Source organism: Urocitellus parryii, chromosome 4, assembly GCF_045843805.1.
Source record: "Urocitellus parryii isolate mUroPar1 chromosome 4, mUroPar1.hap1, whole genome shotgun sequence".
Lineage (NCBI taxonomy): Eukaryota > Metazoa > Chordata > Mammalia > Rodentia > Sciuridae > Urocitellus > Urocitellus parryii.
The window spans coordinates 105,082,252-105,102,174 of NC_135534.1; the positions used below are offsets into that span (position 1 = coordinate 105,082,252).

General features: G+C 51.6%; 1 protein-coding gene across 1 annotated transcript; it reads left to right on the plus strand.

Moving 5' to 3' along the window:
- Positions 1-1,568: 1,568 nt before the first annotated feature.
- Positions 1,569-14,011, plus strand: Il10ra (interleukin 10 receptor subunit alpha). Its single transcript, XM_026396360.2, has 7 exons — positions 1,569-1,637; positions 4,086-4,206; positions 4,799-4,980; positions 6,120-6,289; positions 6,920-7,070; positions 8,551-8,672; positions 11,817-14,011. Exons 1-7 carry the CDS (start codon positions 1,571-1,573, stop codon positions 12,732-12,734), a joined length of 1,731 nt encoding a protein of 576 aa, XP_026252145.2. The 5' UTR covers positions 1,569-1,570; the 3' UTR covers positions 12,735-14,011.
- The last annotated feature ends 5,912 nt before the right edge of the window (positions 14,012-19,923 follow it).

Below are 19,923 nucleotides of genomic sequence, written 5' to 3' on the forward strand. Positions count from 1 at the left end.
CTAAAGTTCTCAGCTGAGCACCAGTAAGTACAAAAACCATTCTTACACTTTAAAATAAACCTGGAGCTCTCCTTCCTGGCTGATCTGAGGGTGTGGTAACAGGAGCTGTACCCGAAGAGAGGGCTTAACTGATCGTATGTCCTGGTGGGCCAAGCGGATACCACTTTCTATTACCCAGATAGCTGGGGCACCCTGGCCACTGCCGACCAAGAATAAAATATTTCTAGTCCCAATGTATACCCACAGGCACAGATGGGACCCCCAACTCTTACCCTCAGCCAACTTAGAATACTCTCGGTCCAGACCACTGGGTAACAGAGCTGATCAAAACTGTAATTGGGGGAAAAATAAAAAAAAAATTAAGAAAAAGCTGTAATGGGGCAAGACTTTCAAATTCTTTCACTCCCACAACAGGGTATCTCCACAAGCCATTCTTACTAACTCGGGTGCCATGCACACCTATCCAAGTTGGGTCCGCTTTCTCAAGATAGGCCTTCAGTGTGGGCTCTGGATACTACCAAGGAAACATCCCAGGAACAGAGAGAGCCTGGTGACCCCAGGCTGAGCCTGGAAATGTCAAGTCCCCCTTCTTTTGTTCCCATGTCCTGAGAATAAGAACAGGGCTCCCAGGTCAGCCAGTATAGACACTGGCAAGAAGACCCACAAGTACATGCTCAACATCACAAATGAATCCAAATCTAGACAGATTGACTACTGCATATGTGAGTGCAAGCACATATGCACACTGCAAGCGTATGCATGTATGTAGCAAGTTTCACCCTCCAATAAAAAGTGATGTGACAGTTTTCCTCCCACACCCTTACATCTTTAGCACACCCGGAGGGCAGTCTCAGCTGAGTCATGTGACACAAAAGTGTTGGCTCCAATGTTACTGGGTACCCCAGCAGTGAAACTCCAGTGAAACCAAAAGGGGCTGGGAGATGTCGTGGATACCCCTCTAAAAGTATAAGTCAGGTAGGCAACACCTACTCTAGAGTCAGTTTAGCTGAGAAGATTGCACAGAGGTCCTAGGGCAACACTGAGAATCACACACGTGTCCTCAGACATCTGCATTCAGCACCTGGAATAGTCTGCTTCCCCATTTCAGGGCCATCTTGGCCACAGGAACAATTCTGAGCCTGGTAGCCTCATATAATTAGCTGATCTGAACCCAGGTGCTGCCCTTTAGGGCAAAGCTGTCTTAGGCCATCTGCACTCCAACACACACACACACACACACACACACACACACACACACACACAGTTTCAATGGCGCTGGAAGACCAATGGGGAGAAGGGCAGAGTTGGTTGCAGCCTTCTCTGCCTCTGCACAGACTTGCACAGACTTGCCCTGCCTCTTTGGCCAGCGGGGATAGTGCACCGAGCACTGTCAAACTAAGGCCACGGTGCCGAAGGGGCGGGGCGCACAGAGGCCCCGCCCCGCCTCCACTGACGTCAGCCTCCCAGCCCCGGGAGCGGGCTAGGCGAGCGGCTAGAGCCGCCAGTCTCAGCCCAGCGGAGCAGCGGCAGGAGGCTTTCGGGCGGCTCCGGACGATGCGGCGCGCCCAGAATGCTGTCGCGCCTGGTAGTGCCTCTGGCGGCGCTCCTCAGCCTGTGCCTTGGCTCCAGTGCGCACGGTAAGGCTCCGGGTCCCGGAGCAGTGCTATATCACCAGCTCTAACCATGCGATTTCAGGCAAGCAAGGGAAACCAAGAGGGACTGGGAGATGTCGTGGACATAACTCCAGAAGAATTAAGTCAGTAGAGGAACGCCTCGACCTCTTCGCGGCTGCCCCTCTGGGCTGTATGGATGGCCAGATCCCACTCCCGTCCGTCGGTCCTCGGCCCTCCTTTATGTTCTGCTTCCCACAGGGAACTCGATTTAGCTACCCTCTCGGAGAGGGATGCTCATAACCTCCCTGTCCCTACCGGGGCTCCTTCACTCTGGCAAGACTGAGCCTCAGGCTCACCTGTTGTGGAAGTGGAAGAGGTTGAGATTGAGGGGTGTGGGGATCAGTAACGCCTCCCCACTCCAAAACTCATCCACCCACTTTTTTTTTTTTGATGCACTTCTTGAGAAAGCAAAAATTTAGTCATGGTTTTTCTGCTCTTCTGGTGCCATGATGGGACTGCTTCTTCCCGTGGGGAGTGATTTTGATATTTTGATCCCCTTCTGACTCTCCTCTCCCTTTGCCTTCTGGTCTCACCTCCATCTCTGCCCTTTCCCCACCCTATGGATTACTCCTATGTGACCATCAGAGATGGTCTTCAGCCCCCCAGCTCACTCCCATTGCTCCCTGCCTCCCTCCTGCCTTACCCCATCTCTTAACTCTGTCTGAGTTTCTGCAACCAAGAAGCCCCAGAAAGAGAGAATGGAAGGGCCCAGAGTTGGAGGGACCAAAAGCAGATGCAAGGAGAGCAGGGACCCAAATATCTTCTACATGATGTCAAAATAAAAAGTAAAACACTTTCACATGATCAGGGACTCAGGTGGGGATATGCAGCCCAAACCCTGCAAAGACTTGCTGAGTTTTTCACTTTCCATCTAATGTTTTGCAACAAAACAGAATTAATGCTCAAAGACAGTAAATGAAAGGAAGTAAGAGACAGGAAGGTCTGAGGCAGGAGGATCAAAAGTTCAAGGTTACCCGAGGCAGTTTAGCCAGACCCCATGTGTGTGTGTGTGTGTGTGTGTGTGTGTGTGTGTGTGTGTGAGAGTGGGGGTATATTTTCTAAATGAAAATGGCAGAGTCAGAAAGAAAGCAAGATTTGAGAGATGTTGAGAAGTTAGAGAACTGGGCAAGTGGGGGCAGAGCCACTGTCAAAGAAGACGCCCTAGGGGAACCCATTTGCTATCGACCTTCACTGTACTTTGTGCTTAGCACCACATTGGCAAGGGCTAGTTTGAGGCTCCTGGAACCAGTGCTGTCTGTAGTGAATGGTGTGTTGGGTTGAGAGGATGGTAGCATGGAGACAGAGCTTGGTGTTTCAAATCTCACCTTAGATCCAGGGGTGCTAGTTCTCTGAGGAGAGGTCCTTAGCACAGTCTAAAACAAGGGCTGACTCCTGGCTGTCCTCGCCTAGCCTCAGGTGGGTATCTGACTATAGGTGAAGCCCTTCTAGGATTCAGGGAATGGAACCAGCCCTCAGTTTGAGTGGCCCAAGAGACCATCTGCCCAGGCAGATGTCAATAAGTAAGATGTCTGTGTAGCCAGAAAAGTGGCCTTGGACTGGGATTGGGTGGGGACCAGGTGTAGGGGTGGGGGACAGGCCTTAGGATGATACTGGAGCAAAGACAGTGTTCAGGCAGAGCCAGAAACTAGCTCATCTGAGCTTGCTGCTGACATGCCTCAGGCTTCCCCCTGTCTTTTCCCCTGGGCTGTGTGGGACCCAGCTCTGTCTTCTCATCCACCACTGAGCTTCTGGTCACCAACAGTGCAGGACCCAACCCTAGCTCTGGAATCAGACACATCTGGGGGCAAGTCCACACTCTACCTCTTACCAGCTCCATTGGCCTTGAGCAAGTCACTTACCCTCTCTGAGCTTCCATTTCTTCTTTAGTAAAATGGGGGCAATAAATGTTCTCCATGCAGGGCTGATGTGACATGGAACATAGCAAAACACTTAGCACAGTGCTCAGCTTATTGCAGAGGACCCAGCAAATGAATTCTAATTCTTGTCACCATCACCCCCTGGAAGTAGAAATGGAAGAGGTTGAGATTAATGGTGTGGGGGATCAATAGCCCCTCCCCACTCAAAAACTCACCCACCTACTTTTTTTATTTTTTATTTTTTTAGACATCGATGGACTTTTTTAAAATTCATTTATTTGTATGTGGTGCTGAGAATCAAACCCAGTGCCTCACACATGCTAGGCAAGTGCTCTACCGCTGAGCCACACCTCCAGCTCCCCACTTTTTTTTTTTTTTTAATTCAAATGTACTTCTTGACAAAGCAAAAATTTAGCCATGGCTTTTCTGCTTTTCTGGTGCCATGATGGGACTGCTTCTTCCCGTGGGGAGTGATTTGGGTCCTCCTAGTCCCAGGGGATGGATTCTACAAGCTATTGACATCTCTTCTCCCCAGGAGCGGAACTGCCTAGCCCTTCATCTGTGTGGTTTGAAGCAGAATTTTTCCAGCATATCCTCCACTGGACACCCATCCCTAATCAGTCCGAAAGCACCTACTATGAAGTGGCACTCCTGAAGTAAGAAAAGGGGAGGATGGAGGGAGGAGAAGGGCGGTGGGGGATGGGCCAGTTGGTCTCCATCTGCTCCCCTTTCACAGGAAGGTGCCTGCCTCGTTATTGAGGCAACACAACAACAGTGGACCCTGAAACATATCTACCCAGCTGACATCCCCATCTATACTAAGCAGCATGCTGGGATCTCTGGTGTGAGAAGGCCAAGATTGGCTTTCCCCCACCAGGTTTCTCCATCTTACGGGGATAGCCTCCACAGTATTGTTGGAGAACAGGGAAACCATATGTCTGCATATGTAGCTGGGAGAAGTTAGAAAGAAGGCTGAGGGACAGGGCCCGAAGGCCTTTCTGGAGGGATAGCACTTGAGCTACTCCTATTCCTTCTGTTGAGTCTTCTACACCACAGAGAAGCTGATAGGAGGTCCCCAAACCACCAGAGACCCCTTGCAATTAGATGCCCTGAACTACAGGAAATATCCTGAGCGTGTTCCCCTTTCTTCCATGATGGAAGCTCTCTGCCCAGACCTCTGGAAGCCCTCTTAAAGGAGTAAACTTGAGCACAGTTCCTGCCCTAGCGCCTACCCTGATATCTCTTCAGGTACGGAAGACAGCCCTGGGAAAACGTCACCAGCTGTAGGGGTGCCCTGGAGTTCTGTGATCTCACCGCAGCCACCCTGGACCTGTACCACAACAACGGTTACCGGGCCAAGGTCCGGGCAGTGGATGGCAGGCGGCACTCCAATTGGACTATCACCCAAACCCGCTTTTCTGTGGATGAAGGTGCTTTACTTCCCCCTGGAACTAGTGCATGGCTTTGGCTTCTTTCCAGCCAGAAACTCTAGCCTAAGGCTTTTCTTTCTGTTCCCATATCTCCTCCCGTCATCAGACCTTCTAGCCGGGAACTAGTTACCCAAACAGGCCTGAGTCAGGTCTTTGGAGAGGTTAGATGAAAACAGCCAAGTTTTCTGAGATTTAAAAGGGAACTGGAGTTGTTTATCCTACAGAAGGGAGGTCTTGGGGTGTACTGGAGCCGCTGAGTCATGAGGGCCAGGCCTGTGAACTTGTGGAGTTTAGGGAAAGGAAGTGAATCCATTAGCACTCAGCATAGCACCTGGAGCAGTGGGCGTATTTGGTCCTCCCACCTGCAGGGGAGAATTCCCAGGGGTCATCCTTTGGAGCAGGAAAGTGCTGCTTAAGAAATGATGAAGCCTCAAGCCCAGTGGGATTTTTCTATTCCACAAATTGGGACTGAGCTTGGTCTGGGTGCAAGTTCTGCTCTGCGGGATTCCAGTTGGAGTCGATGGTCTAGAAGGCTCCCAAATGCTTGCTCACATGCCAGTGCTCAGCCAGCTGCAGAAACATTTTCTAGGGAGTGTATTTTAAAATATATTTCTAGCCAGACAAGGTGGCGCATGCCTGTAATCCCAGCATCTTGGGAGGCTGAGACAGGAGGATTGTAAGTTCAAGGCCAGCCTCAATAACTCAGAGGGGCCCAAGGAACTTAGTGAGACCCTGTCTCAAAATTTTAAAAAATAATAAAAAGGGTTGGGGATATAGCTCAGTGGTAAAGCACCCTGGGTTAAATTGTCAGTTAAAAAACAAACAAACAAACAAATAAATATATAATACATATGTATATATGTACATTTATGTGTACATATGTATTTGTGTGTGTGTTTGTGTGTGTGTGTGTGTATTTCCAGGGTCCAGCCTGCAAAATTCAGGTTCCCTATGTCTGTAGAGGGCCCAGGGCATCTATATTTCAAACATTTCCCAAGAAGTTCATATGTTCTGTGGGATTGGAAACCTGTGGCCTAGGTTTTGGGGGAGGTAAACTTGACCCTGGAGGAAAGTCATGGGTGGGATCTCCAGGCCCTCTCCATGCCTCAGCCTCATGGCTTTGTCCCTTCCCCATTCAGTGACACTGACGGTTGGAAGCGTGAAGCTAGAGGTGCACGAGGACTCCATTCTTGGGACAATCCAGCCCCCCAGGCCCCAGATGGCCCCTGAAGGTGATACGTATGAAAACATCTTCAGTCACTTCCGCCAGTATGAGATTGCCATCCGCAAGGTGCCAGAAAACTTTCCGGTACGGGGTCTCCAAGGCTTCCCTGTCCCCTGGGCTAGAATCACCTTTGTGCAGAGTAGAAAGAACCTGGGTACTGAGGAAGGAGTTGAAATGACCTCTGCCCTCGAACACACACTCCTGCGGGGAAGGCACTGCCTGCCAGGTGTCAGCAGCTCTCAAAACATGTGATGGATCTTGTTTCTGACGCCCTCGGCGTGGGTACTTTATTTCATTTTACAGATGAGGATGTGGAACATTCCAAGGGCACCCCTGCGGGTGGGAAATCTGGAATGGGCAAAATCCATCCTCTTTCCTCTTCACCACAATTGATTCAGGTTCCTTCTAGAGAGATCCTCAGCTTCTAGAAAAGATTCCCTTTTCTCTATTAATGCAAAATTGGTTGTGGTAATTACAGAGATGCTGGGCTGTACTGATAATCACAGTTGATTATCTTAGGAATAGACTGAAGGGGTTCTCGAAGGCCCCTCCAGGGTCAGGGATATTTGGGGCTCAGTGGTAGAGCACTCGCCTAGCATGCAGGAGGCCTGGCTCCATCCTCTGTATCACACACCAAAAAGGGGGGCCTCCAGCTCTTTTAGGTACCATGGCATAAGAGGATTTTGTTCATTGTTGTTCTTGTTTTGGTTTCAGTTGAGAACGAAGAAGGTCAATCATGAAAATTTCAACATCACAGCCTCAGGAGAGGTGGGAAAGTTCTGTGTCATAGTGAGGCCATCTGTGGCCTCTCGGACGAACAAGGGGGTCTGGTCGGAGGAGCAGTGCATCGTCCTCACCAAGCAGTGTGAGTGGGCTCAGATTGGCATCCAGGTGGAGAAGGACCTGGAAGGGCTGGCACAATCCATAAAGCCTCACTCAGGCTGCTGGTGCCAGTCACTGCACTGGCCCTGCCCTGTGCAGCCAGTTCTCCCTGCACAGCCCATCAGAGAGGTCGCTTGTCCCATATTAGAAAAGCTCCAAGAAGACAACTTTCGAGGAAGGGGTGGGCCCATAGAACCAGGTCCCCTGATTCTGGGGTCCTGCCACTTACATACAGCTGTGCTTTCCAGGGACCGCCTCAGGACCCCCCACACCCCCACCTCCCCGTCAGCTGTGCTAGTTCCTGTTTGTTACAGTCTGTACTGACCTTCCTCAGAGCTGGGGTACGAGGGCTTCTCCTTGCCCCCTCTCTCTCCCGAGAGGAAGCAGAACTGAGCTGTCTCCTGGGAAGAGCTGCTAAAGTCAGCAGTAGTGGGGGAGAGATGTCAGTGTGGAGCCAAGTCCTGCCCACCAGGATCCTGCCATCTGGCTGGGGGCAGAGTGTGCCCTGCCCAGCAAAGATGGCAGCTACTCTACTTCACAGTAGGGCCTGTTGTACGAAGAACACTCAACAACTCATCGTCATTGAAGTGCCAGGGCAGACTAAGGCACCAAGGACGCATCAGGCAGTGTTAAAAGCTTTTTAAGGCCAGATGTGGTGGCACATGCCTGTCATCCCAGCAACTCGGGAGGCCAAGGCAGGATTGCAAGTTCGAGGGAGGTTTCAACAACTTAGCATGGCCCTAAGCAACTTAGTGAGACCCTGGGGATGTGACTCAGTGGTAAAGTGCCCTTGGGTTTAATACCAAGTACCAAAGAGAGAGAGAGAGAGAGAGAGAGAGAGAGAGAGAGAGAGAGAGAGAGAGAGAGAGAATTTTTTTATAGAAGAAATAGTTTTGTTCTGGTCTTAGCTTGTAACCTTGGGCAAGTGACTTGGCTTCTCTGAGCCTCAGTATCCTAATCTATGAAATGGGAGTGATGATAATATTTATCTACTCAGGTTGTTAGAAGGGCCTGATGAAGTAAGTAAAATTCTTGGGACAAGATTATACTTTACAACCATATTGTAAGGTATAATTTTTTCTCATTTTAGAGATGAACAAACTGAGGCTCAGAGAGATTAAGTACTTTGTCTACACTCCAACAGCTAGCAAGTGGTGCAGCTGGGGGATTTGAACCCAGGTCTGGCTGCCCCCAGAAGCCTCTGTTCTTGCCTGCTCTGCCATCTGCCCTATTGTTCTGTTTGCCTTGGGTGCAGAGAGCTGGAAGCAGAATTGGTGTGCCCAGCGAGGGGACCCCACACAGAGGTTGGAAGACTGGCAGAGATTCACTATGGCTAAGAAGTTGCCTGTAGGGGTGGCCTGGGTCACTCACTGAGTAGTTCCTCAGAGTGGCCAAGGGACCTCTGGGGACAGTCCCTTAGTGCCCCATGGTGCCAGGTTACTAATGCATCTGTCTGCCTGCAGATTTCACTGCGACCAACCTCAGCATCTTCTTCTCCTGTGTCCTGCTGCTCTGTGGAGCCCTGGTCTACTGTCTGACCCTCCAGCTGTATGTGCGGCGCCGGAGGAAGCTGCCTTCGGTCCTGGTGAGTCTCACAGGGAGGCCATTGCTCCATTTCCCAGGCTCTCCAGAGCTCCCTCCCTCCCAGGCTGCCCATTCCCTTGGCTAACCTCGGCTTTCAGCCCTGACATTATCATGGGCACCCTCATCAAGCACCATGGGGACAGAGGGGGGAAGTAAACACAAAACCCTGTCCTGAGAACACTATCGTCTAGTAGCCCAGATACCACAGGTACATGCTGAGCAATCACAAACCCCAGTGACCACAAGTCTTGTCATTTCTATTAATAATTGGCCATGGACCAGCCCCTGTACATTAGTACCAGTTACTATCCTCATTTTAGAAGTGAGGACAGAGAGACAGTTCCATGCACAGATTTGTACAGCCGGGAAAAGTCATGAAAGGAGCCCATCTTCCTACACATAGTGGCCAAGAGCAATGACGCCCAACAAGACAGGAAGAAAGATGGGCTCAAGCTGTCAGAGAGGGAGGGGGCAGAGTAGAGAGGTGACAGTGGAGAGGAAGATTCTTAAAGGAGGCCAGGACCTCCCACCTGTCCCAGTGGGCCACATCTGGGCCACATCTGGGAGTGGCATGTCAGCCTCCAAAAGTTATCGTGTAAGAACTGTGCAGCAGTTCAGAAGTTCAGCCCACCCCCACCTGGGCTCAGGCTGCACGGAGGGTCACCACAACAGCCCCCTGAGCTGGCCTTACTGTGTGCCAAAGGACCCAGCTTGGGCAGGGAGGCGGGAGCCCCAGGGAAGCTCACAATGGTGGTGGAAAACTCCAGAAGGATCCTAGGATCTCTAAGGACAATGATGAGAGAGACCGAGTTGTTTTGAGTGGGACCTTCTGGATCCGTGTGTGTGTGCGCGCGTGGCCGGCTGCCTGGCCTGATTAGTCTTTTTCCAGGTGAGAAAGCACCGTGTCCCCTGCTCTGTACCCTGGGTAGACAGATATGAGGAGGAGACTGGGGCAGGCATGCTTAAACAGCCCTCAGGGGTTTTATAGTATCTCCTTGTGTCTAGCTGAAGTGTCTACTCATCATCCTTTCTCTGTGTTCCTGGGAGAGCCAGCTCCTCGGCCTGTTTCCCATGCACTTTGAGCATACACTCAAGACAGGGCCTGGAGCTAGGGTGGTAGCTTAGGAATGCACTGGGAGACTGGGACGAGATGGCTAGAAGAAAGTTGGGGTGGGAGGAGGGTGGTCCTGAGACCCAGGATGGGAGATTCTACTTCCGGGTCAGGAGAGGCATCTAGAATGTGTGAGGTGGTGCTTGAGCTGGTTACTGAACATCCATCACATGCACAGTTCTGTCTGGGAAGGAGCTGATTCATGTGGCCTCTGGTCCCAAGGGACTTTATTACAACCAATATGTAAACTGTGAGCTTAGCCCAAAGCAGAGAAATAACATCCGAGCAGCAGAGATGACCAGCAGTTTCTGGGGTTTTGTTCCTTCTGTACATTTGATCACAGAATTCACTTGTCCTGGAGGGTTTTTTCTCCTTGGGTTAAATACAGCCCAATTTCCTTCCCCTAAGAATCCGAGTCATCACTAATGTATAATGCTGAGAGCACTTTCACATTCTTTAGTTTGTCCTTGTTCATTAGCTGGCTTGATCTGCTCTTTCAATTGTCCATCCAGGGAAGTTTGATTGGAAATCAGGGGATCTCACAGGACAATTGAGTATAAATTTCAGATTTACTCTTCACTGCTGTGTGATTTTGGGAAAGCCATTTAACTTCTCTGTGCTTCAGTTTTCTCCTCTAAGAAATAGAGGTCAGAATACTTCCCTTGAAAAATCACTGGAGGATGCAATTCAATTGAGCACATATTTCCTGAGTTTCTTCTTGGTATGACTACACGCCTTAATGACACAAGGAGGCATGTGCCGTTATTGTTTTCACTCTGCAGATGAGGAACTAAAGCACAGAGAAGATAAGTATTTTGGTTCAACTGACAACGTTTATAGGAGGCAGAGCTGGGATTTGAACTCGGGAAGCCTGGCTCCTGAGTGTACGTCTTTAACACTAAGCAATGGTTTTAAAGTAAAAGAGACTATAATAGAGACTCAGCCAGTGAGAGTTGCATTTGCATCATTGTGTACTAAGGAAGTGAGGGCAGTTGTGCAATGGTGAGTCAGTAAGTCAGTCAACAAACCTTATGAGTGTCTACTTGTGCCAGCTCAATTCAGGCTCTGGGGACAGAGTGGCAAAAAGACTAGTTCTGGCCTTCACAGAACTAAGGTTCTTTGGGGAATGGGGAGTGAATGAGTGTGTATTATTTCCAGGAACTAAGTACTAGGAAGAAGTAAACAAGGCTCATGTGGAAAGCATGGCTGGGAAGGGCTTGATGAAGAGGTGACATCCAAGCTGAGACCTGAATAATGAGGGGACCCAGCGATGCAAAGTGCAGACAGAAGAGTATTCCAAGCAGAAGGATTAACATGTGCAAAGGCCCTGACGTGTTTGTTCTGGGACAGAAAGAACACAACTGCAGCTAGGGCAGAGGAGAGCCAGAGGGAGGGGTCAAATGACTTCCCTGGGACCCTTGGCCATTGATGGGGAGCAGGTCTTTAGCTGCTAGTTCTGCACTTGTTCCACCACCCCACGCTGCAGCCACCCTGTTTGTGGAGGTCACAACTCAGAAAGTGGAGAGATTAATTTGATGTCTCACACCCAGAAATTTTTCTAAAAATGGGTGGGATGGGATAGAGTAGAGGATCCGTCGCGGCGCACAGGGAAGCTGCTTCCATTTGCTTCTGTATGAGTTATAGGAACAGGTTGTCTTGTAATATTTGCATCTATTTGAGGTCATTGTCAGGAAGTTTGAGGCACACTTCTAGATGGGTGGGTGCAGCCTGCTGTCAGGTTTGAAAAGCCCAGAGGGTGGAGCCGCCTGGGGGCTCGGGGGTTCCCTGCAGGCTCCCATTCCACCTGGCCTCCCTTTCCATCTGGCTTTAAGGATCGCAGCTTGTGTGCATCTGGCCTGGGCAGAGAATGCCTCAGGGGAAAAGCTGATTCCAAAGAGCGGCCTGCAGAGTCCTCCAGGCCTTGTCGTCCCCTTCTGTTGATGCTCCCCTCCTGGGCCTCTGGCCTCCCTTGTGGCTCTGGGGAGGGCTCCAGCAGGTGGCTCCAACCAATCTCACTTTGTCCTCTCCTCCCAGGTCTTCGAGAAGCCCAGCCCCATTGGCGCTGTGAACCAGCCTCCCTGCCCAGACATCGTCTACCTGCTTGATGAGGAGGCCTTCCCGAAGGTGTCCCCAGAGCTAAGGAACTCAGACCTGCATGGCAGCACAGACAGTGGCTTTGGCAGTGCCAAACCATCCCTGCAGACTGAAGAGCCCCAGTTTCTCCTCCCTACTCCCCACCCCCAGGCCTGTGGGGCTCTGGGAACGGAGGTCCCCACAGAGCTACAGGACAGCTGCAGTAGTGGCAGCAGCAGTAGCACAGACAGTGGGATCTGCCTGCAGGAGCCCTGCCTGTGCCCTGGCAGGGGGCCCACCTGGGAGCAGCAGGTGGAGAAAGCCAGCCAGGGCCAGGATGACAGTGGCATTGGCCTAGTCCACAGCTCTGAGGCGCAGCCAGGGGATGCACAGGACTGCTCTGCCTTGGGCCCGGTCAGTCTCCTGAGGCCTGAGGTGCCCGAGGAGGAAGACCCAGCCGTGGTGGCATTCCAGGGCTACCTGAAACAGACCAGGTGCACAGAAGAGAACGCAGCCACAGCAGGTGGCCTGGAGGAAGAGGCGCCCTTGACAGACAGCCTTGGCCCCCAGGTCAGGACGTGCCTGGATGCCGAGGCAGACTGGCCTCCGCCAGCCTTGGCCAAGGGCTATGTGAAACAGGATCCTCCAGGAGTGACTGTGGCTCCCTCAGATGGCCCTGCCGGACAGTGGAACCAACTGCCTGAGGAATGGCCACTCCTGGGCTTGACCAGCTGTGGTGACCTGGGAACAGCTGACTGGAGTTTTATCCATGACCTTGCCCCTCTGGAATGTGTGGCAGCCTCAGGAGGTCCCCTGGGCTGCTTTGATTCAGACATGGTCACCTTGCCACTGATCTCCAGCCTGCACTCGAATGAGTGACCTGGGCTCAGGGCTGCTTTTGGTTTCAGTCATGCCTGTGCCTCTGTCTGGATCAGGCAGGCCAGGCTGGGCATTTTTCTGCAAGCCTATCGGGGCCAGCCCTGGACAGGCCCTACAGGACAGGAGGAGACTCTCTCGCTGGAGTAGCGCAAGGCACGAGGTTGGCATTGGCCTGTGCTGCTCAATGGGGCCCTGCAGACTCTAGCAGCACTAAGGGCGGGGCAAAGACCTCCCCTCCTTGGGACTCCTTCCTGTGCTGTCAAGGGTTCTGTGCTCAGGGGAACCTCAGGGGGTTCTGGAGTCGTAGTGAGGCTGCCAGGTTGCAGTCCGCTCAGACCCTGATGCCTCCTTCAGGCTAGTGAGGCATCAGAGCCTCCTGCAGGTTGGAGTGCTAAGAAAATGGAGTTTCAGGGCCTCGCTGGAGGGGTCATTTCTGGGGAGAGAAGGCAGGAGCAGAGGCTGAGCTTGATCTCTAGTGTGGTGGCAGGGAGAAGCTCCCCCACAGGGAGGTGTCTGGACTGGTCAGACCACCAGCCTTCAGGTGACCTCTGGGCTTGGGCATCAACTCAGGAGATCACCAGAGAGACAGGGCTGGGACTTGCACCTGTGCTTGCTGCTCATGTCTAGCCACAGACCCAGAGGTCAGGGCCCTGGGCTGGGAACCTGCATGCTTGGTGTTCAGTCTTGTGATCCTGGGCCAGTCACCTCTCAGAGGGCTTCAGTTTCCTCATCTGCAAAATAAGGACTCAATCTTTAGAGGGTCTCTGTGCTGGATGTTAGCCAAGATGGCCCTGGGGGTGACATTTCAGACCCTGTCCAACTCAGTGCTGGGAGGAAATCGACTCTGGAACAAATCTTCCCAGTGAGCTTCCTGCTCACTGCAAGGGCTAATAGTTCTAGCATCAGTCTGTGGGATCATCCTTGGAGAACTGCCCATCTCTGAGGTCCAGAGGGATAGGTGTGGGCTCTGCGTCCCCACTATCCATTTGAAATCTGTCTTCAAATAAAGGCCGTTGACAGTCCCCAGACAGGATGCTGGGAAGAAGGGCATGCCTTCCCAAGCTACCTCCTGGCCCTGAATTTCTCTGTGGAATTTTGAAAACAGGCCTTCTGGCCCAGGGAACCCACCCATGGCCCCTGCCACTCTGCCAAGCAGCTCCTGGGTACCAGCCTGATAAGTGAAGCCCCTCTGGCAACATGCTCAGGAGAGGATTCCTCAGGGTTTCCTTGACAGCTTATTTATTTATTTTGCTCCTTTATTTATTGAAGAGGCAGCATAAGACAGGAAAGAATTCTGTTTCTAGCCATGTGACCATGGCCAAGTCACCTTTCCTCTTTGAGCCTCGGTTTTCTTGTCTGTAAAACTGTAGAAGAATGTCTGGCTCGTCTCATTCCCAGGGACACGAAGTTCCCCTGAGAAAATGGAAACGCGCCTTGAACATGGAGCGCTATGAATGACGGATGTATTGTTATTCCAATAAATGTCTAGACCACGGAAATCTTGCGAAACCAGTCAGATTTCTGGTGACGCAGTGGCTGACTTAGTTGACGATACTTGGGATGCTAATGAAGAGGGTGTTGCTCAGACAGAGCCCTCATGAAGAGCCTGTGCTCACATGTATTGCTGTGACCTTGAAAAAATGATTTATCTTCTCAGAGCTTCCAATTTCCCATCTGTAACGTGGGGATGGCAAGTCCCCACAGGGATGTTATGAGGTTTAAATGAGATTATGTGTCAAAGAAGTTTAACATGGAGCCAGGCATGTGGGGTTCCCATGTGAAAATAGCTGTCCTTGGTTATGAAGGCTGTAAAGGAGATTTTTTTTTTCTTGGAAATGGGTGAAAATGAGAGAAGGAGTTTGCACAAGGATTCTTTCACGAGATGAGAAAAGGAACCAGTGGAAAGTGCACTGCAGCATTTCAGACGTGGATTCTGACAACCTGGAAAGGAAACCCACCACCTGTCAGGAAGGCAATAGCCCCGCCCTCCTGGAGCTCACCTGCTCGCCTTGCCCGGGAGATGTCCCCGGGAGTTCTCATAACTGCGGAAGCTCTCTGCACTCTGTTCCGAAAGCAGCCTTCTCTTTCCTCGAAAAGCCACACGTGGGTTTGACTGTCCCTGAGCTCAGCCTAGTGGGTGGAGCAAACCACAGTCCCGTGGCCTGAGCCTCTGGTGTGCTGTACTCTGCCCCAGCCTGGATCCCCCTGGAGGTGACACCTCGTCTCTTTTACCCTGTATCATCTCCACCATGTCTCTCCCTGCTTTTGCTCTGAGAAAGTAAGTTCTGGAAAAGTGCCCATTTTATGTCCTTCCATGAACTTGACCGTTTGGAGTCTGCTCGTACTTTCACCTGGAATTGTCAGGATGGAAAGGGGAGTGGAGGGTTGGAGGTGGCACCTTCCCCATGGAAAAGGCCTCTGGGAGGTGGGATGAAGCAGACCATGGGGTGGGGAAAAGGTTCAGGAAATAAGAAAATTCTCAGAAGAAATTGGGGCCAGTTTGGTGGAAGAAGGCAGCGTGAGCAGCGCCCTGCAGGACAGAATGGAGTCAGATGATGCTGCTCTCAGGGCAGCCCCCGCTTGCTCCAGTGGAAGGAGTGGGAGTTTGCTCTAGCTCCTGGGCCTCAGGGCTGCTCTCTGAGCGCCCAGCAGGGCAGGACTGTGGGAGGGGCTGAGAGCTCTCCCAGGCCACAGGGTGGATGGGACACTTGCCTACTTCTCTGGAATTGGAATTAAAGTCCCCAAGAGAAGGCCCTAATGGTTCTTAGTCTGAGCAACCGTTCTCCTAGGGCTTTTCCAGGCTGAGGAATGTGTGTGATGCTGTGTTTCTGTGAGCTAACGGAACTTCCTCTTTAGAAAGGCGAGGGGTGAAATGGGCCCATATTGACGGAAGAGGAAATTCTATTGAACTGTGTTTTCCCAACTTTGCTAACAGCTGTAGTCAAGGGTTTGCCTGTCCTCCCAAAATATCTCTATCCACCACCCCCATGCTCACAGTCTCACAGAGCACACCCAATCCATGAGCCTGGGTCCCACCCACAGACTCCCTGCGGCCCCTACACTGCAAAAGTTCTCAGAGCCCCTCCTGTGAATGGCAGATAAAGGGGAGTCATGGGCTGTGCCCACCTGAGACAGCAGCCTGGTAACTGTAAAAGCCAGGTCCAGGAGTCAGGGTTGATTTTATCAGGCCCGAGCTAGAGGCCACTGGGTACTGGGAAGCTTGACTCATTCATTTCCTGCAGTGCTCATGGGTTTGAGGGTTTCTTTCGAAGCAAACCCACAATTTAAAGGCATTGTTATTAATGGCCTTCATCACCTTTCTTCACTATCATATTGATCTTAACTTTTCTTAATTTCCCATAAACCTCAAAAAAAAAGGAGATGGGGCTCAACACTGATGAGGAAGGGCTGACTGGAATGAAATTAATATCTTAAGAACATCACCCTGGCCGAAACACAAGGCTCGAGTCAGAGGGGGTGAGGCAGGAAGCGGGGAGACCTGCTTGGGAGGTTTTATTGTAGTCAGCACTTCATTTCTTCCACAAACACCTACTATGTGCTGGACATGATGTTCAGCCCTGGGTATGAAAGGGGCTTGGCTTCATGGAGGGTGCCATCTGCTTATAAAGGCAACCAGCCAGCAGACGAGCACAGCGACAAATATACCGTGATGAGTGCCATGGACGAAATGGTATTCCACCCGAGGGATGAGGCAGGAAGCAGAGAAGCAGGGAAGGGGGCTCTTAGCTGTGGCTATGACAATAGTGTAACCTGGGGGGCTTTCACAATCGACATTTATTTCTCACAGTTCTGGAAACTAGAAAGCCCAGGACCAAGGTGCCAGCTGATTCAGTTCTGGTGAGGCCCCTGATCCTGGCTTGCAGTTGCTCTATGGACTGTGTCCTCACGTGGTGGAGAGGACTCCGGCCCCTCTCCCCTTCTTCTAAGAACACTAACCCCATCAAGGGCTCCCACCCTCCTGACTTCATCTACACCTAATCACCTCCCAAGGGACCCACCTCCAATGCCATCTCATTGGGGGGTCAGAGCAGAAGCTGATGAGTTTGGGCATCAGGGTTAGGGACACCAATATTCACTTCATTACAGAGGCTGATACAACAGCCCAATCGAATGACAGTATTGACCAGGGGCAGCAGAAGGGACAGATTCAAAAGACATTTTAAAGAAAGAGTTGGCAAGACAAGATGACAGGGTGGAGTTAGAGGTGCTCAATACACTTGAGCTTCATGAGAAACATGAAATATGGACATGGAAGGGAGATGGGTGCAGGGGGAGAGGGTGAGCTCTGGCTTAATAACGGTGTCCTCCAAAGGAAAGGTCTTTCAGCAGCTGGCCTGCCAGGCCTGGCCCCAGGTGAGAGCTCAGGACGGGGGATATCAACAAGAGCTCTGTGCTCTCTGTGATCTGCTTCATGTATGAGCACACAGTCCTTGGTGTGGAGATGAGGAGGCAGGCCTGCAGCAGATCTCTGGGCCCCCTGCAGCCAATATGCAGTTAGGATATTCACCTGGTGATCTCCCGTCTTGAGATAAAGCAGCCTGCCATCCTTTGACTTACAGAGCAAAGTGAGCCATGCTTGTGCTTGACATCTGCCTGCAGACCCCAGCCCAGAGTCTCCCTAGATAAAAATCGCAACCTACCACTGAGAGCGTAACAGCTCTCATTAGTGAATTGTCCCATCTGCAGAGCTGATAGACTCTGGAGTGGGCATGAGCAGGGGAAGGATACAGATAGGCGTGTGATCAGCAAAATCCTGGATGGAGGATGTCACACCTGTACACCTACCTGCTCAGAAAGGAGAGGGTGGTGGAGCTTAAGGCCTCGCAATGACCCTGGAGAGCATGGAACATTCTTAGAATCCTGCTACCTGCTCATCCCAGCCCTGGCAGAATCCCTTGCCCTCTGTTTCCCCATATCGCCTCTACCTACCCCTCAGGGCACTCTCACCATGTCACTGCATGGGAATCACCTGGGGCATTGGCTTCCTGGGCTTCTCCCCAAGGCCAGGACATTCTGAGTGCTGGCTTCTAGGACCTGCTCAGGAAACATGTGACTCCAGCACACAGCAAAGTTTAGTTGTGTGTCATTGCTTTAGGGAACAACTTGATGATTTGCCATTCTCTCCCTAGATGGTATCACCCAGTCCTTAACTTAGAGGGCCATCTGGATGCTGATGAGTCCAAGTGGCCAGGCAGGATTTCTCCCCCAAACTCTACTCAGCTGGCTCAGCAGCTCCACCTGGATGCCTAGCACAGATCTCAGAATTATATTGTCTGTGACTGCATCCTTGATAGGGCACATCCTTGCTTCTTCCTCCCAGAGTCTTCCTCACCTAAGTAAGTGGCCCTACTCTCCCCACAGTTCAGGCCCAAAACCCAGGAGTCATCCCTTCCCACCCCACCCCAACCCATCAGGTGAGTCCTACCAGTTCTACCTTCAGGACAGATGGTGAATCCAGTCACTTGTCACCACCCCTACCACCGGCATTTTGGTCAAGTTCGTTATCACCTCTCCCCTGGACCAGCTGCACCTGTCCTTTCCCTCTGCTTCCACTCCTGCTCCCTTGATCTTCTCTGGGCCATCATCAGCCTGGTGTGGTGCACAGGGCTGCCTAGGCTCCCTAGAACTGGAAGTGCCGAGGGCAGAAGGCAAATGACCAGTAGTGGGCATGGAGATGCATCTCTGTCCGCACAGAGGCAGTTACAGCCCTCTCAGAACTGCACTTTCCAGGTGAGGAATCAGAGGGTGCTGAGAGGAGGTGACTTGGGCCTGAGCGGCATCTGCTGTGTGTGCTAAGTTGGACAGGTGCATGGGGGTCTACAGCAGGTGCAGAAGGGGCATTTGGCCCAGCTGGAGTGTTTTGGGGGGGCTACTTGGAGAGTACAGGCCAAGGGCTCTGAAAACTTCCTGTCCAGCACCAGCTTCTTTCTCTTCCTACGCAGTCAACTCTTTGAAAGAGCACTCGCCACTCACTGGCGCCTTCCAAATGCTTCTGTTGCATGGACAACTCCAGAGACACCACGTACTTCATATTCTATAAGCTATGCACAACACCCCCTGAAGTTGTGCAGCCTAGAGGCCCTGCTCACAGCACTCCTCAGACACCAGGACCATATTTTTGTCCCCACCAACTCCTGCATGTTGATAACCCCCAGCGCAGATTCCCTCCTCCAAAGCCTAGTTATGCAATTAAAGGGCTCCATGTTCCTTCAACATGTCCAAGCCTGAGCCACCTTTTCCCCAAGTTTGGATTTTCTCTAGTGTCTCCCATCCTGACCAATGCCACTCCCACCCACATGGCTATGGGGACATGGGGATCATGCACTTCCTTCCACACCTTCACTTTTCCCTTAATGGGAAAGGTGACCATGAGGTGGCCTATCAGCCTTACCTCTTCAATAGTCCTCCAGCTGTCCCCTCCATCCCGGCCCAGATCCCCCATCAGGATAGTTTGACACCATGTCCTGGGCAGTTTCTTTTTCTCCAGCATCCCCCCTCCCTCCAGATAACCTTCCCTGCTGCTCACTGGGTTCAGGGATCTCAAATGCAAATTTGAGCTTTTAATTCCACTTGCCAGTGGCTGCCACCACCTACAAGACAACACTCACAGCCTTAGCCTAAACGAGAAGGTTCTTCAGGATCTCACCCCTGTCTCCTGCGCCAGTCCCTTTCCTTCCCTTCCACACCCTCCCTCCTTCTCCACTCCTGCCCTCACATCCCCTGCTGTCCCCAACATGTTGCCACCCCTCCGGACCTCTGTCCACGCTGGTTCCTCATCCCCAAATGCTCTTCTCTCTCTTCATTCTTTCAAGGCAGCTCACGTGTCCTCCTCTACAAAGCTTCTCTGGGCCCCTCAGAACCTGTACGTGCTTTAATAGGTAACCTGCGCTGGACAGCAGCATTCCAGGGTCTCTTGTGTACAAGAATGAAAGGGTAAGAGTGACATGTGCCTCTTGGTGCCTCTGTGCTTGGAACAGTGCCAAGTTATCTAGTCCTGGATGCACCAAAGTAAAAGGAGTGAAATTCATGAAATTCATTATATTACACTTCTTGGAGGTGAAGATGTAGAAATTGAGTTCTACAGCAGGTACTATAAGATCTGAGCTCATGATTCAAGGCTGGGCCCAAGAGAACAGGCACATGTAATGCAGCGATCACTATGCAGCCA

Coding starts and splice junctions, on each gene's coding strand:
- Il10ra (XM_026396360.2), top strand. CDS start 1,571: ATGCTGTCGCGCCTGGTAGTGCCTCTGGCGGCGCTCCTCAGCCTGTGC. Junction 1,638..4,085: donor CCTTGGCTCCAGTGCGCACG/GTAAGGCTCCGG, acceptor TCTTCTCCCCAG/GAGCGGAACTGCCTAGCCCT. Junction 7,071..8,550: donor CATCGTCCTCACCAAGCAGT/GTGAGTGGGCTC, acceptor GTCTGCCTGCAG/ATTTCACTGCGACCAACCTC.